This window comes from Hipposideros armiger, unplaced genomic scaffold, assembly GCF_001890085.2.
Source record: "Hipposideros armiger isolate ML-2016 unplaced genomic scaffold, ASM189008v1 scaffold_366, whole genome shotgun sequence".
Classification (NCBI taxonomy): Eukaryota; Metazoa; Chordata; class Mammalia; order Chiroptera; family Hipposideridae; genus Hipposideros; species Hipposideros armiger.
In genome coordinates, this window is record NW_017731716.1 from 1,090,225 (window position 1) to 1,105,512 (window position 15,288).

General features: G+C 38.7%; 1 protein-coding gene across 1 annotated transcript; it reads right to left on the reverse strand.

Moving 5' to 3' along the window:
- Positions 1 to 2,084: 2,084 nt before the first annotated feature.
- On the reverse strand, positions 2,085 to 12,992 carry CIMIP6 (ciliary microtubule inner protein 6). Its single transcript, XM_019662095.1, has 3 exons — positions 12,884 to 12,992; positions 8,414 to 8,624; positions 2,085 to 2,476 (listed from the first exon to the last, which is right to left on the reverse strand). Exons 1-3 carry the CDS (start codon positions 12,907 to 12,909, stop codon positions 2,237 to 2,239), a joined length of 477 nt encoding a protein of 158 aa, XP_019517640.1. The 5' UTR covers positions 12,910 to 12,992; the 3' UTR covers positions 2,085 to 2,236.
- Between the last annotated feature and the right edge of the window lie 2,296 nt (positions 12,993 to 15,288).

A 15,288-nucleotide genomic window follows, 5' to 3' on the forward strand; every position in this document is an offset into this window, starting at 1 on the left:
GGGGCCCTCTGGCGTCCCAAGCCAGTTCTTAACCATCACGCCTCTCGGCCGGCCCTGGATTTCTTATTGGTTTGTGTTCCTTAGGTGATGACTTAACTTTTCTTTCTCTTTATAGAAACTTTTAGAATCTTCTCTTTATAATTGTTATTTTGCAATTTCATAATGATGTGTAGGTGTGTGTCTTTTTTCCCTTCATGATTCAAAAAACTCAGTATAGACACTTGTAATGCCTCTTCTTTCATATTGGGAAACTTCCTTCTTATTCTAGAGGCTGTGTCTAGTCCTGGTTGTTATTACAGGTACTGGAATCAGACTGAGTTCAAATACCAATTATTTGCTGTGTATCTTTGGGCAAGTTACTTAAACTCTGTGCCTGCTTTCTTATCTGAAAAATGAAAGTATTAATAGTGTCACTATACAATTATATTCTATAGGGTTGGTGTGAGACTTCAGTGAGTAAATATTTAGAAAGTTCCATAAAGTCTTGGCAAGTAGTATATTCTCAATGACTGTTATGTGTTGATGATTATCTCGCCTTCAATTTTACTCACTTCTTTTCTGGAGCTCCAGAAAAATTGGACTTCCAGACTGATTCTCCATTTTGCTTTTATTCTTTCATATTTCCCAGGGGTTTTTTTTGTTGTTGTTGCTGTTATTATTTTCTGCTCTGTGATATTTTTTTTATCCTCCAGACCTTTAAAAAATATAACTTGGTATAATTCTAATCTATGGTTATCCATTCATAAATTAAGAATAGGATGGGAGGAGACCAGTTTGAATTACTAAAGTAACTGGTATGGTAGTTGACATCTAGCTAAGGCACTGAACTCTAGTAATATTAATGTTGGGATAGGGTAGCGGGCATCTGGCTATAGCAGTTATTTAAGAGACAGACTTTCAAGTGACCCTCTAATCTTCCCCACCCCATTGTCCTTCTGCTTTGCCTGTGGGCTGAGCCTATAGCTACTTTGGGGTTTTGTCAAGCAGATTGGCTCATCTTCGCTGCATCTCCTAACTATATTAGACTATTGTTTCTTTGCTTTCTTGTATTCATCAAGAAGCTTCAATTCCTTCCCACATTCCAGAAAGTTCTTCATTTCATTCTCTTCCCTTTATGGGTCAATTGCTTTGCTATCATTAAATAGGGTCTTGGGATCCCAGGGATTTAGATGTTTGTACTCAGTCTATCATTCTGAGTCAGAAGTAGAAACATTATCTTTCTAGACAAGAGGCTATTGTTATAGATTATCTAACAGCCCTCTCCATTAACTACCACCTTGAGGTGGAAATCATACTGAATATGACCATTTTCCAATGTCCTGACCTTCAGTCTAGCTGACTTTTCTAACCTTTTCTAGACTGGCCAGATCACAGAGGCCAGAAGGCTAAAATTAAGTGAGGGACTGTTAACCTCTAGAAGTAATCCTTTGTTATCTACCATTGTATTTAGAAAATTTGAAGTTTAGTTTAGGAACTTTTGTGTGGGCTGAGGACCAGAGTGGGTACTCAGTAACTGCCTTTTTGTTTTGACTTAAACCTGAATTTCTTTAAGACTTACTAAATCCTAATCCAGCCATAGATATTACTAGGATATGGGTTAAGAAACAGATAGAAATTGAATACATGTGAAAAACTTAATTTATTACAATGGCATTTTCAGGTAAAACAAATTTTAGATCTGAAAATATTTTAGTCGTCTATGTAACAGTATTTCTTAAATTATGTTTTGTGGAATACCAGGCATATGAGATGATCTCCTTAAAAAGGGAAAAGAGGTCAATAAGTGGAAAAACAGCATTCTTTATTCTTGGAAATTCATTAGGTTTATGCTTAGCATAAGGGTTTTAAGAGTTTTGTAGTAAAATATATATGTATATTACATATATATATTCACTTTTTGCAAAACTTATTTGACTACTTCCCGTTTTTTGGTTTTGAGCATTTATAAACATCAAAAAACGAATGCCCCTCCGATTGCACTTTGAGAAATACTGTAATATAGTGTTTCCTATTATTTTAATACCTACAATTTTTAAAACCTGGTAGCAATAAAGAGCAGAATGCTACTAAGTTTCTGACTTGGAGGCTGGCATTATTAATGAGCAGTACAGTTTTTCTTATCCTATATTAAATGTGTTTGGAGATAAGCCGTCCACCAGGAAGGCATAAAGAACAAACTTGTCAAGGGCTGTACTTACTGTATGTATATTTTCAATTCCTATGGAGAAGAATTTTCTCAGGAAGTGCCAGCACATGTAATACATCTTAATTTGATAGGAGTAACCTGAGATAATGGAGAAGTTTTATCACTGCTAACCTTACCTATTCCACAAGAAGGCTTTTGCAACTTGCTGTGTTTGACTGGCAAAACCAGTGGACATGTTGGTTTTTGAAAGTCACTCCTCTGGGTGCTCTTAGTGTCATAAGGTGGTTGGAAGGGATGTTCCACTCCTTTACCATGTGACCACCAGCCACCCTTTATGGGAAAAAAAATTGGAAACACAAAATTGGACCCTGTAGGATATTTCCGTGTGGTGCTTGATATTTTTGAAAGTTCAGCAATTTGATTCAACAAGTTACTGGATATTCTGGTACTAAAACAGCTCTGAAATCTAGGAATACATATATTTTCACAAAAACTGTATTATTTAAAATACACCTAAAAATGAAATATATGTTTTTAGCTAAAATACAGCTGCTAAATTCTTAAACTACCTTCTATCAACAGATGGAGTAGTGAAAAATCAACAAAATGGTTATATTTCTATGTTTCATACTACAATTTTATTATATATGTACACATATATGTAAATATATATGTAAACATTTAATCTAAAATTTATGTTCTATAGTTTTCATTATGGCAAATCAAATAATGTATTATCATCTGAGGTGGTGGTTTTCAAAGTTTTTAGTCCATTACTCACACCATGAAATACATTTTATGACATGCAAGAGCACACAATGCTCACACATACCTAAAACTAAAACAGTTTTACAAGACAATCCTACATGCAATGTAGTTGGCTATTTTTCTATTTTATTTTATTTCACAGTGCTGGTTGCAACCCACACTAATTTATCACTCACAAATGACTCAGTTTGAAAAACATCGTTCTAAGTGGAAATATCTCTGATGTTACTGAATTATTGATAATAAAACCTGACCTAAGTACAGAAGAACTGAGAGTTAATTCTGACTTTTTTTTTTTTTTGGCAACTGTTTGATTAGGTAGAAGTTAGAGAACCTTGGGAGAAGGCAACTGTGACACCTAGGAGCTCTTGGATAGTATTAGAGAATGAAACCTTGGGTATAATTAAACACCTACCTTGGGCTTTATGGAAGATCACCCTTTCAAAAGAATCAAAATCAACTATGGTTCCATGATCAAAGACTAAAAATATGATTCAAGGGGGATGAATATGAGATTCTAATAAGTAAAATTCTGACAATGCAGTTGAAGCTACATTGATATAAAAAATAAGAGGCATCTAAAGAAACCGATGTGGCTGCACAGGGAGTCAGCTCTCAAATGAACTTAGTTTCTAAAACAACAGGCATGTATAACAGAAGTACATCATATCAAGTTCAAAAGAAATAAGTTAATGCAGTCAACTTGTAGGAGATTGTCGAGAAGCTTAGATAGAAGAAATTGATGAATGTGACTAACGCAACAAAAATAGGGTTTCCTGGGGAAAAAATCCTGTTGTAGCAAGAAACCAAGGAAAGGCTAAGAATTTAGAGAAGAGTACACTGCTCAGAGCTGAAAGTCAGAGCTACTATACTTCAGGTTCTTTGTTCCAGGAAATTGTCTTCAAACGGAAAAAGATGGGATGAACATGGGCCAAAGAGGAACTAAACTGAACAGTTGAAGAGAGAGTTAGACCTCACTTTACAGCTTTAAATGAATGCCAGCTTTTAGGACAATAACAAATGGTAATCAGGGGTAATAAATAAGTTTGCAGAGATCAAAGAAATTTAGGAATTAGGGAATTTTGGAGAATAGGAGAAGCCAACTGCCTCATTTTTCAGAATGGGCTAAAAGATGGATTATAAAAAATAAAACTACTTGATGTAGAGCCTAGGAATTCTAGAACAGATTATGAAGCAGATGGTGTCTTCTCACTATCTGGCTGAAAATAGTCACGTCTTACTGTTGTCAGCATGCCTGGTTCTTGCAGCTTTCCCCTACTCCATGATTACGATAGCTCTTCTTAGGCTCGAGGTTTAGGATGTATACTTTCTCTCCTTCTCACACACTTCTGTGAGGTAGGTACACCCACTTTATAGATGAGAAAACTGCTGGGAGATTCAGTGACTTCCCAAGGTGTATCACTAGCAGACAACTCCCCTCCCCACACCCCGTCTATATGCTCCTCTAATTTATATGCCATCTTGCTGTACCAAATCTGCTGTGGAAAACAAAGCCAAATGAGCATAAACTTATTTAAATTATTTTAAAAGTAAAAAAAAAAAGGGGGGGGGTGCAAAGCAAGTATCCTGAGAAAGTCTCCTATGGTAAGGTCTTAAGGAGCGCCCTTTATATCATCTTCTTTTGTTGATCAGAACCTCATTTTGCTAACACCCAAGTTACTGGAACACTGACTCTGGGATAAGTGAACCATTAGGATGTGACCGGTCAGCAATGAGTTTTTCCTTAAACAGGAGTGTAATGCAAAAACTATCTTTAAAGCAGAGGTACCAGGTCACATTGTAAGAAGACTTCTTTTGAATTTAGAATTTTACCAAAATGGTCTCTTCAATTTCACAAATATAAAAGAAATAATGAACAATTTTTTCTAAAGTTGTGATTGATGACTTTAACACCCCATAACTAGTGAAAGGGGTCTGATGAGTGTTGTAAATTGGATGAATCTTCAGTAGAATGAAACCCTACAGCTCAAAAAATGTGTTTACCTTTCCTGTTTCTAGATTGTCTGGCCTCTGCCTGAAAAGTCTGGTTTGCCCCTGTGAGAGTGTGTGCACACGTGTGATGTGCTTGCTTTTTGATCCACACATGTGCTCCTAAGAGGTTATAAGATTAAAGATGTGGGTGGAGGCTTGTTTTTTTCCTTCACCTCAAGCTAAAGGGAAAGACTAAAAATTTACTGCTCTGCCTACCATCACTTGCATTGGATTGTCAGGGGTTGACATGGAGTTATTTATGATGAAATAGATCAAACAAGGAAAAGTCTTCTAGTGTGATTGTTTTGTCTAGGCTTTGGGGTTAAACAACATCTTGCAGGTGGTTGAGGGGGTTTTACTTAAAGAAGATAGTTGTCCCCGGTTCAAAACTTTGCACCCAAAGAGAGAAGGAAGTCCTCCCTTCCAGCCCAAGGCCAGTCTCCTTTCCTGCCCCAGGATGACCGTCACTGGGGCTCCATGATAGGGAAATGCCTGGAGATTCCTGATGATGGGGCTCCCATTAACCCCTGACCCCGGGAAGGCCTACCAGCTGTTGCACTATTGACCCCCTTAGCCACATTTGGAAAACACTGTGAATCAGTCTTTATGTTATACTTGTATTATTCCTAAGCCTTTAGAAATGTGTAAGTAAACATTATTTTCCATTCTTTGGGAAGTTAAGGTGGAATCCTCCCAGGAGACGTGGTATAAGCATGGAGGAAATTGTGGAGAAACCAGTTAAGAGAAGCCAAGAGGTGGGAAGCCGAGCTCCACAGCGGCCTGGCCAAGATGGCGGGTGGAGATGGTGGTGATGTGTGGAACATAAAACCACACTTTAGGGATTCCTAGGAAAATAGGGACTTCTGACAACACCTTACACATAGACAATCACATATTACTAGTAGAGCTCAGTGGTTTACAAAAACTGAAGTGCTGTCACAAACACTAGTTACACTGTATCGAAGTTCATCTCTAGTTTGCTGTGGATACCAGAAGGAGTGCTGAAAAATGCCTCTTTTTAAGCAATTCATAATGTCCCCAATGACAGTTATTCCTAAATTGTGTTCTGTGGAACACTAGTTCTGCAGCATATTACTAGGTGTTCCATAAAAGAGGTTTCCATAGTTAAATAAACTGGGAGAATAAGCGAAGTTACACAAGCTTATCACAGGATTTCTCAGAACCCTCATATACTAATGTGAATTGTGAAGCTCTGAGAAGGGCACATAAAACGGCATCTTTTTCAAGACATTGTTTGACTTTGGAACTTTATTTTATTGAGCACATATGTAAGGACTAGTGCTCTGAAAAATACAAAATATATCATCTCTTTTAAAATACCAATATGTAAAAATTCAAGACAACCAAACTAGTTTTCCCTGGAAATGACTGCACTAAAGCGCCTTTTAATTTTTTTCTAGCACCTGCAATTTTATGTGTTTCAAAGATATTATCGTAGCAAAATACGTAAGACAACAGATACATCAATTTAAATATTTAAGCAACTTTACTTTCTTTACTTTTATTTTAAAGCCACATTACTACAAACCAGTTTGGGTTTTTTTTTGGTTTTTGTTTTTGTTTTCATTTTTACCAAACTAATGTTTAAAAAGAAACCTGCCATATTAAATAAAAGAACAAAGTTTACAAGTGTGTGTAAGGAACACTTTATTACCCCTCGGATACTTGGAAAAGAGTACATTTAAGGGTTTTTGGGTTTTTTTGTTACTGTTTTTGTTTTTTAAATCTGAACATTCTCCTCACTCCACGCTCAAATCAAACATGCTTTTACCTCTGTGATGCATCGTCAGTCTTTCTTTGTAACTACTCATTCATATGCACTATCGATCTCTCTTACCTGTCCTCTTCATTTCAAACTTTCTTTTACCATCTCTTAAAGGTCTCTGGCTAATTTAGCTTTTCAAACTAATAAAACAAAGATGTTACTGCTAATCTGTCACCCCGTGTTGCTGATAGCAACGCCTAACACTTTTGTTCGTTTATTTATTATTTTTTTTTCACGGCACCTACAAACTAGGAGTAAGAGAAAATCAGTTGGATTACATTTCAAAATGTTTACGTTTCGTATTTCTATTCTCAAACCAGCTTCTTTCTTTAGTGCCTCTAAGGATGGGCTCAGTTAAGAGTCTGGTTTAAATTCATCCCGAACCAGAGTTCAGGAGAGTCATTCATTAACTTTTGTAAAACATCAGAACTTCACTAACCTGGATTTCTGTGCCAAACTTATTTTCCCAGTGTGGGACTGGTCTATCGATTTCTTTTAAATCTGAAATAATTGTTTCTGAAAATAGCCTTAAACTGCCCTTGTAAGGGTTTACCACATGATGTTAAAGCATATTTGACTATAGGAATTCCTGCCCCCTAGATCTCACATCTATATACAGTGCCATGGTGTACTTATCTGTTTAATGACAAGAACAGTTGATGTTATCCGTGTAAAGACAATGCACTAAAAGCAATCTCCATTACTAAATGGTCTGTTAAAAAGGGACTTTGCAGCTGTGATTGAGTTAAGGAAATCGAGAAGGGGAGATTATCTCAGATCATCTTGGGGGGGGGGACCCAGTGTATCACAAGGGTCCTTAGAAGAGGGAGGCAGGAAGGTCAGAGAGAGATTTGAAAATGCTATGCTGCTGACTTTGAGCAGGAAGGGGCCCTGAGCCAAGGACTGCAGGCAGCTTGGAAACATTCTCCCTTAGAGCCTCAAGAAGGAACCAGCCCTGCCAATAGCCAATGAGACTGATTTCAGACTTCGGAGCTCCAGAACTGTAAGAGAATTAATTTGTGTTGCTTTAAGCCAGTGTTTAAGTTTGTGGGAATTTGTCACAGCAGCAACAGGAAACTAACAGAATTAATTATACCTCAACAAACCTGACTTAAATGAAAAAGAAGATATGGAATATAGTTAGTTTGATAGTGAATAAAAGTGCGGTTTGGCTAAACCAACAGTCTTGGGTCAGAGACATGACTATGATATTTGCTTACTATGTAATCTCAGATATGTTAATTTACTTTTTGGAGTATGTTATCATCTGTGAAATATTTCCAATAATACCTCTTACAAATTATTGTGCAGATTCAAGGACATAACTTATATAAAACACTTGGCTCATTTATAACACTTCATACACTTTCAGTAAATGGTAGCTGTTATTTTATAGTAACTAAATTACTGAGTAGCATGCGTAATTTTACTTTAGAATTACTCAGAGATACAGTAGAAGAGATTTCTTTAGTAACCCCCAAGCACTACTGAGTACCTATAATCTGACCCAATCTAGAAAATGATTATTTGGAATATATATATGGTTTTTATTCAAAAGTTATCTGTAAGAATAGTTCCAGGTTATTGCTTTTAACTATTGGATAATAAAGAGTATTAGTCCGAGATACGTCACACCCTTTAAGTAGTCTGTGACTAAATTATACTGCAATACAGCTTCTGAATCTAAATCTATATTTGTATATAATAAACATCTGTCCAACCTGTTTTTCTGGCTCCTTTTTTGGCTCTATGTAGGGAACCGGTTCATTTAATGTTCTTGTGTTTGTGTTAATGAATTTAGCATAATGTACACGTCCTCTCCTGAAAAATGGTTTTGAATGTTGTATACTTTTTCCAACTTCTTTCTCATGTTTGAGTTCTTCCTTTTTTTCAGTTACATACACTATACCAGCATCTTCTATTTTATGCTGCCTGAAAAATAGAATTAAACAGTAAATCATTTATCCCAATGAGCATTTTAGTATTGAGTCATAGTTATATAAGATTTAAGTATATTTCAAGGATCAGTCAAGACAATTTAGGCTTTATTAATAGCTATAAGGGGTTTGTGCTATTACTATTTGGGAGGGTATCTCCTCACTCTAAATCGTGTAAGAGGTAGAGGGATTTGTGTTAATTATTATTCATTACAGTATACCAGTGCAGTATATGGACTCTCATTTGCTTGGAGTAAAAGAGTAATGATTTGATCATGCTTACAAATCATGTGTGCAGTATTTATTCATGTGGCTAAGTTACATGTTAAGCTTAACTCATCTTTAAAAGTTAGTTACCTGGTCAATTCAGCCATTTGGACAAGGACAACTATTCAATTTTAAAAGCTCACTTGGCAAACTTACAAAAGCTACCAAATGACCAATACTATTTATCTTTTCCAGAAAAGACCACTGTGCAGGCATCAGAACAAGTAATTCAATTTCTTACCCCAGAACAAGTAATTCAATTTCTTACCCCTTTTTGCTTCTAATAACTACACTGGTACAAAAATGAAAGTTATTTAACTTTTTTAAAATGTTGAAGAAATGTTTAGAAAAGAAATAGTTTATAGAATTTTTCTCTTTTTACATAAGGAGTAACAGATTTTATAAAAGGTAGTATTTTAAATGTCATGTACTTGAAAAGTGAAGGGAAGAATTAAATATATGAATTTGAATACTTTTACATCGAAGCCCTTAAAATCAAAGCCCTTAAAATCAAAGCCCTGATCCATGGAAGGTGAGTAAATGAGTCCAAATGTACAGAGAAAGTGAATAATTCTGTTTAGCCTTATACCTTGCCCTTAAAATATAACGCCTACCTTACTTCAAACCAAAGCTAGGTCCATCTCCTTTATCATGTCATTTGTCAATTAAAACCCTCTAATGGCTTTCCATTGCATTTACAATAAAATACTGCCTCTTGATCTTAGCTCTGAGGTCCTGGGTGACCCTGCTCCAGCTAATCTCTTCAGTTGCACTCAAGCCTCTCTCCCTTCACTTTTCCAGCCAGTGTGCCTTCTCTGAGTTCCTGGAACACACAGGTCTCTTTTCCCTTCAGGTATGTGCACACACTGCCTTCCCTCTGCCTGGTCTGGCTGTTCACCAACTCCCCGCACAGCTCGCTCATTATCATTTAGGTTTCAGCTTCAAAGTCAACTCAGAAGTCCTCATCACCCCATGTAGTCTTCATTATGGTACTTTGTTCATTTCTTTCATAACACTTACCAGAATTGATAATTTATGTACGTAGTTTTCTGTTTACTTGTTTCGGGTAAGCACTACAAATACCCTTTACTAATCAGTAAGTTCCGTGAAGGTGAAGCTTGTGTTTCATCATCATTTTGTACCCACCATCCAGACCATTATATATTTATATCTGGAGCCATTATAATATTTACACATTTCTCGTGAATGCTGGGATTGTTTTCCTCTGCTTTGCTTTACTTGTACACTCCCAACCCTTACTCCAACACACACACAAACAAATATTCAGTGCCTATGGGTGGGTTCTAGTTCCCTGCATCCCAACAAAAATTCCCCTTGTAAAGGATTTGGAAAAACTGATTACTGGTAAAGTGTAAACAACTTCTAAGGCTTTTTCTAGTACCTTTCCAGAGATAGAAGTATTTATTTAAAGGTTGTGATGGATTTATCGTAGACTTCTGACATCAGGTTTTTTTCCCATTGACTTCTTATAGTTGTAACACAGCAGTACACTTGTACTGGAATCAGGTCCTTTGAGGAAAGGACTGTCGCTATTTGCTCGCATACTTAAGCATTCGTCCAGTTAAGTACTTGTGGTATCAGTGGCTATAGATTGATACATAAATGTGAAATATATGATTCTGTAGTAATCTCTTACTAGAAGGAAAACACAGTTAAAAACACTAACGGGATCAAAGTAAATCAGAGCTGGGTTGGCACCCCAGCTCTACCAATTACTATCTGAGCTTTGGTCTGCTCATTTGCAGGATAAGGACAATAATACCTATTGTGAGAGATGTGAGAATAACATTGATAATTCATTCCTTCAAGAAATATTTATTGAGTTATGTGCCTGGTGCTCTTTGAGGCATGGAAGATACAGGAGTGACAAAACAAAAATTCCTGCCCTCACAGATCTTACCTTGTAGTGGGGTAAGGCAGATGAGAAATAAAATAATAAGTACAACATATACAGGCATACTTTGGAGATATTATGGGTGTGGTTCCAGACCACCACAGTAAAGCAACTATTGCAATAAAGTGAGTGCAATCTTTTTGCTAGTGGAGGGTCTCGCCTTCAATGTGTAAGAAATGCAGTATCTGTGGAGGACAACAATGTGAGGTATGCTTGTATTGTTAGATGGTGTTAAGTACAGAGGACAACACAAAAGCAGGGAATGGGAAAAAGGAGTGCATGTATATGGGAGATAGGTTCCATTTCTATGTAAGGTGGAGGCTGCATCATGAAAGTGGCAATTGAAAAGGACAGGAAAGACAGAAGGAGCTGAGTGGATACCTGGGGGAAAGAGACTGCAGCAGAGTGAACTGCAATTGCCAAAGCTCCTCAGCAGAAGTATACCTGTCCTTAGAATGGTGTTCCTCAAAAGTATGGACCCAGACTAGCAGTACTGGCCTCAATTGTCAGCTTGTTAGAAATATAAATTCATAGGCCCAACCTACTAAATCATAAGGGGGCAAATTCCCAGGAAACTGCGTTAACCAGTTCTCTAGGTAGTTCTATATGTTAAAGGTTGAGTAACCACCACACAAAACAAGATGTAACACATTTCTCCTTTCTTTGTGCTGTTTGCAAACAATACCTCTTATAACCCTACCCTAAGTATAAATTCCATTCTGAATTATTTTACCTATAGTTTAGTTTTACCTGTTTTAGAATTTAATATGAATAGAATCATCCTGTAAGAACTCTTTTGTGTCTGGTTTCTTTTATTTAGCATGAGGTTTTAGAGATTCCTCTATGTTATTGTGTGTATCTGTAATTTGTTTATTTTTATCACTGCATATTATTCCACTATATGAATATACCACAATTTCTTTGTCTAATCACCGATTGGTGAACATTTGAGCTGTTTCCAATTTTGACTTATTTGAATAAAGTTGCTATGAACAATCATGGGAAAAAAAATAGCTTAAAAACCACTGTTGTAGTGACAAAATACAGGCTTTGGAAACACATACTCTTGGTTCCACGTCATAACAAGCTGTAACACCTTGATTTTAGTTCTCAAAATTTAGGGTACATCAGAATCATCTGGAGGCCTTGTTAAAAACCAGATTATTGGGCCAGCCGAGTGGCTCAGAGTAGCTCAAGAGTTTGAGCTCTGAGCAACAGCAGTTCTATTCCTGGCCCGAGCTGAGCAGCAGCTGAGCTGCCAACAGGTGGCAGGATGGCTCAGCTTAAAAATAAATTTTAAAAAATAAATAAAAATAAAAAAATAAATAACAGATTATTGTGCCCTGATCTCCGAGTTTCCGATTCTGTATGTTCTGTGCTGAGGAGCTTACAAGAATTGCACTTCTAATAAATTGCCAGGGGTATGCTGGTCTGGGGACCACACTTTGAGAGTCACGGTAGATGACAGCAAGGAGGTGCGTGTGCTGGAGCAGAGCTGAGTCAGAGGGCAAGTGAGGGAAAAGGGGCACATCGTGTAGATCCTATAAGCCTTTGTTGGAGCCTTAGCTTTTACTCTGCAATGGCCAGTAGAGTGATCTAACTTGTAAAAAGAGCACTCAGGAATGTTGTGTTGAGGAGGCTGCGGAGGGACAAGGGGAGCAGTAAAGACTATTCCAGCATCCAGGTAAGAGACGCTGGTACTTGGTCCAAGGTGGGGATGATAAAGTGATGAATCGTGGTGGATTCTGGATACATTTTTAAGGTAAAGCTTACAGAATTTGCTAATCGGTTAGATGTGGGTGTGAGAAGGAATAGATGATTCAAGATGATTTCAAGAATTTAGGTCAGGCAATGCATGTAAAGTGCCTGACACTCAGGTGCCCAGTAAAAAGTGCGTTTTTAAAAAGTATTGCTGTAAGTGCTCAACTACTAGACATGAGAGGGAGGAAGAGGATTGGAAGAGGAAAGGCCCTGATGGCTGAGGACCCACCCCTTGGGTCTCACTTAACTTTCCCCCAGGGAGGAGAATATTTTTTGGAAGGGGAAATAGAAAACCAAACGCTGGCACTTACTGCTGCTTATCCCGCTTTCCCTCCATGGCCTCCTAATGCCTGACACGGGGCAGCGAAGAGCCTCGCGGGAACATCGGGGATAAGCCCTGCCTGGAAAGGGGCGCGCGGACAGCCGCCACTGTGACTCGCGCGTTGCTAAGTGACAGACTCGGAGAGCAGGGCCTCACAAAGTGGGGGATGGGGGAGCGCAGGCACAGTAACTCGGATTGGCTCCAAAGATAGCTGGCGTGGCTGCATTGACTGCGGGAGGGCGGCGGGGGCGGCTGGCCGGATCTCTCGGCGTCCTTCCCAGACCTCCCCCAAGCTGGACATCCTGCGTTTGAACTTGGCCTTCCCGCGCTCTAGCCGGGAGGGGTATTGATCAGGGCCCACCTCATCCTCGGGGATCAGTGAGGGGCCGGTTAGGAGCCTCACGCGTGACCCTCGGCTCTGGTGCTGGGTGCTGCTCTGGTCCCTACATCTCCCACCCTCCAAAGCCTGCAGGATGTCACCTCTGTGCTCTCCACAGCTGCCGGAGCTGGCTCCAAAAGGGCGAGCGGGCAGGAGAGGAACTTGTTTTCCCGTGACCCATTAAACCCCGAGCAAGTCATGATTCGCTGCTCCTGGGCTGCCTAGTCTTTGCAGGAGAAAGCTTGGTGCTCTCTGTTCACGATTTCTGACGAATCCTCCTTCCTTGGCCCCTCAGCAAGCGTTAAAATAGAGCGAGGGAACATGCAGGCCTTACAAATGAGGGTCCCCACGGTGCGCGCATGCCCCACTATGAGCGGGGTTCAGAACCAGGCCGAGGAGACCAGGGACCGTAGGCTGTGGCAGAGGCTTGGGGCTTGTACGAGCAGCACTTACCGAAAAGAGCGAGCTCCTGGGAAAAGCAGTTGATGACTTGCATCCACCTTCTGGCCCCGGAATTTCTTACCTCATTTCACCATTGCCTCCCTATTTCCACTACCAGAGCCAAATGTCTTTGGCATCTGTTATGGTAACTCATGCATTTCCCTAGATAATGGGAAAAGAAAAATCCTTACTGAGTTGAATTCTGCTATGTATCGGACTATATATGTGCATTTGTTTTTTAACCAAGAGTCAGTATTAAGTGAGTATGTGTTTATGTTTACCTCGGAGAAGAAATGTGGGAGAGCAGAGGTTGTTCCTGGAACTCATTGTATATATGTGAGCTTAAGTCCTATGAAGAAGAAGAGTATCGTATGAATAGAAGTTTGATACCTAGTTACCTAGACACCTGAGTATGAAATTTGTTGGTAAAAAGACTGGAATGGGTGTGAATGTGTGTTTATGTGTATGTGTGTTTACGTGTATGTGTGTTTGGGAGTAAGGAGTGGGTGGATAAATAAATACGAGGACTGTGTTAAATATCACATACAGCCATCTCTCAGTTTCCTGGGGAGATTGATTCCATGATCCCGGCAGATACCAAAATCTAAGGATGCTCAAGTCCCTTATGTAAAATGGCGTAGTATTTGCGTATAACTTCACAATCTTCCAGTATACTTTAAATCACCTCTAGATTGTTTATAATAACTAATAAAATGTTAATAGTTGTTATACCATATTGTTTAGGGAACCATTACAAGAAAAACTGTACACGTTCAGTACAGATTCAACCATCGTGGCAAAATTACATAGCACATGTCAGCAAAAGCATAAGTTTTTCAACTATTTTTGGTCTGCGGTTGTTTGAATTCCAAGGTGCGAAACTGGAGGATACAGAGGTCCGACTCTACTTACCTGGTTTTATCCTTACCATCATTCTGTGATGGGGCGCATGCTTTGGGGGCAGTCAGTGTTTGAATCCTGGCTCCACCAGTTAGGATCTGCTTCACTTGGGCAAATGATCCAATCTCTGTGAGCCTCAATTTATTCATCCACAAAATGGGAAAAATATCTGGGGTTGTTTTGTAGATTATTTAATACAGGCAGTGTATCAAGAAAAGTGCCAGACACGTAGTAACTCCGTAGTCATTATTAGCCACTATTTTTACTGAGCAATTTGATCTGCATATTTTACCATGTCTTAAGGCTTAGTCAACAATCTCATCATTCCCTCTAATTTTTATTCCAACCTTCACCAATCTCTTCAAGTTCCTAAAACCACTCACCATCACGAACAATTCCAACAGCTTGATAAGAAGAAATGAGGACTTTTCTTGACTTTCTCCCTCTCAAAACAAATTCACCTGCATCTATACAGGATGACAGTTGTTCAGTTCTGTTTTGAGTCATGTAGTATTAATCTAACATATAAATATATTTATGTCAGGGCCGGCCGAGTGGCACGATGGTTAAGAGCTGGCTTGGGACGCCAAAGGGCCCCAGTTCGGATCCCACATATGAGGGCCAGTGACACTGCCCTCTACAGCTAAGATGCTGAACAACAGCTCAACCTGGAG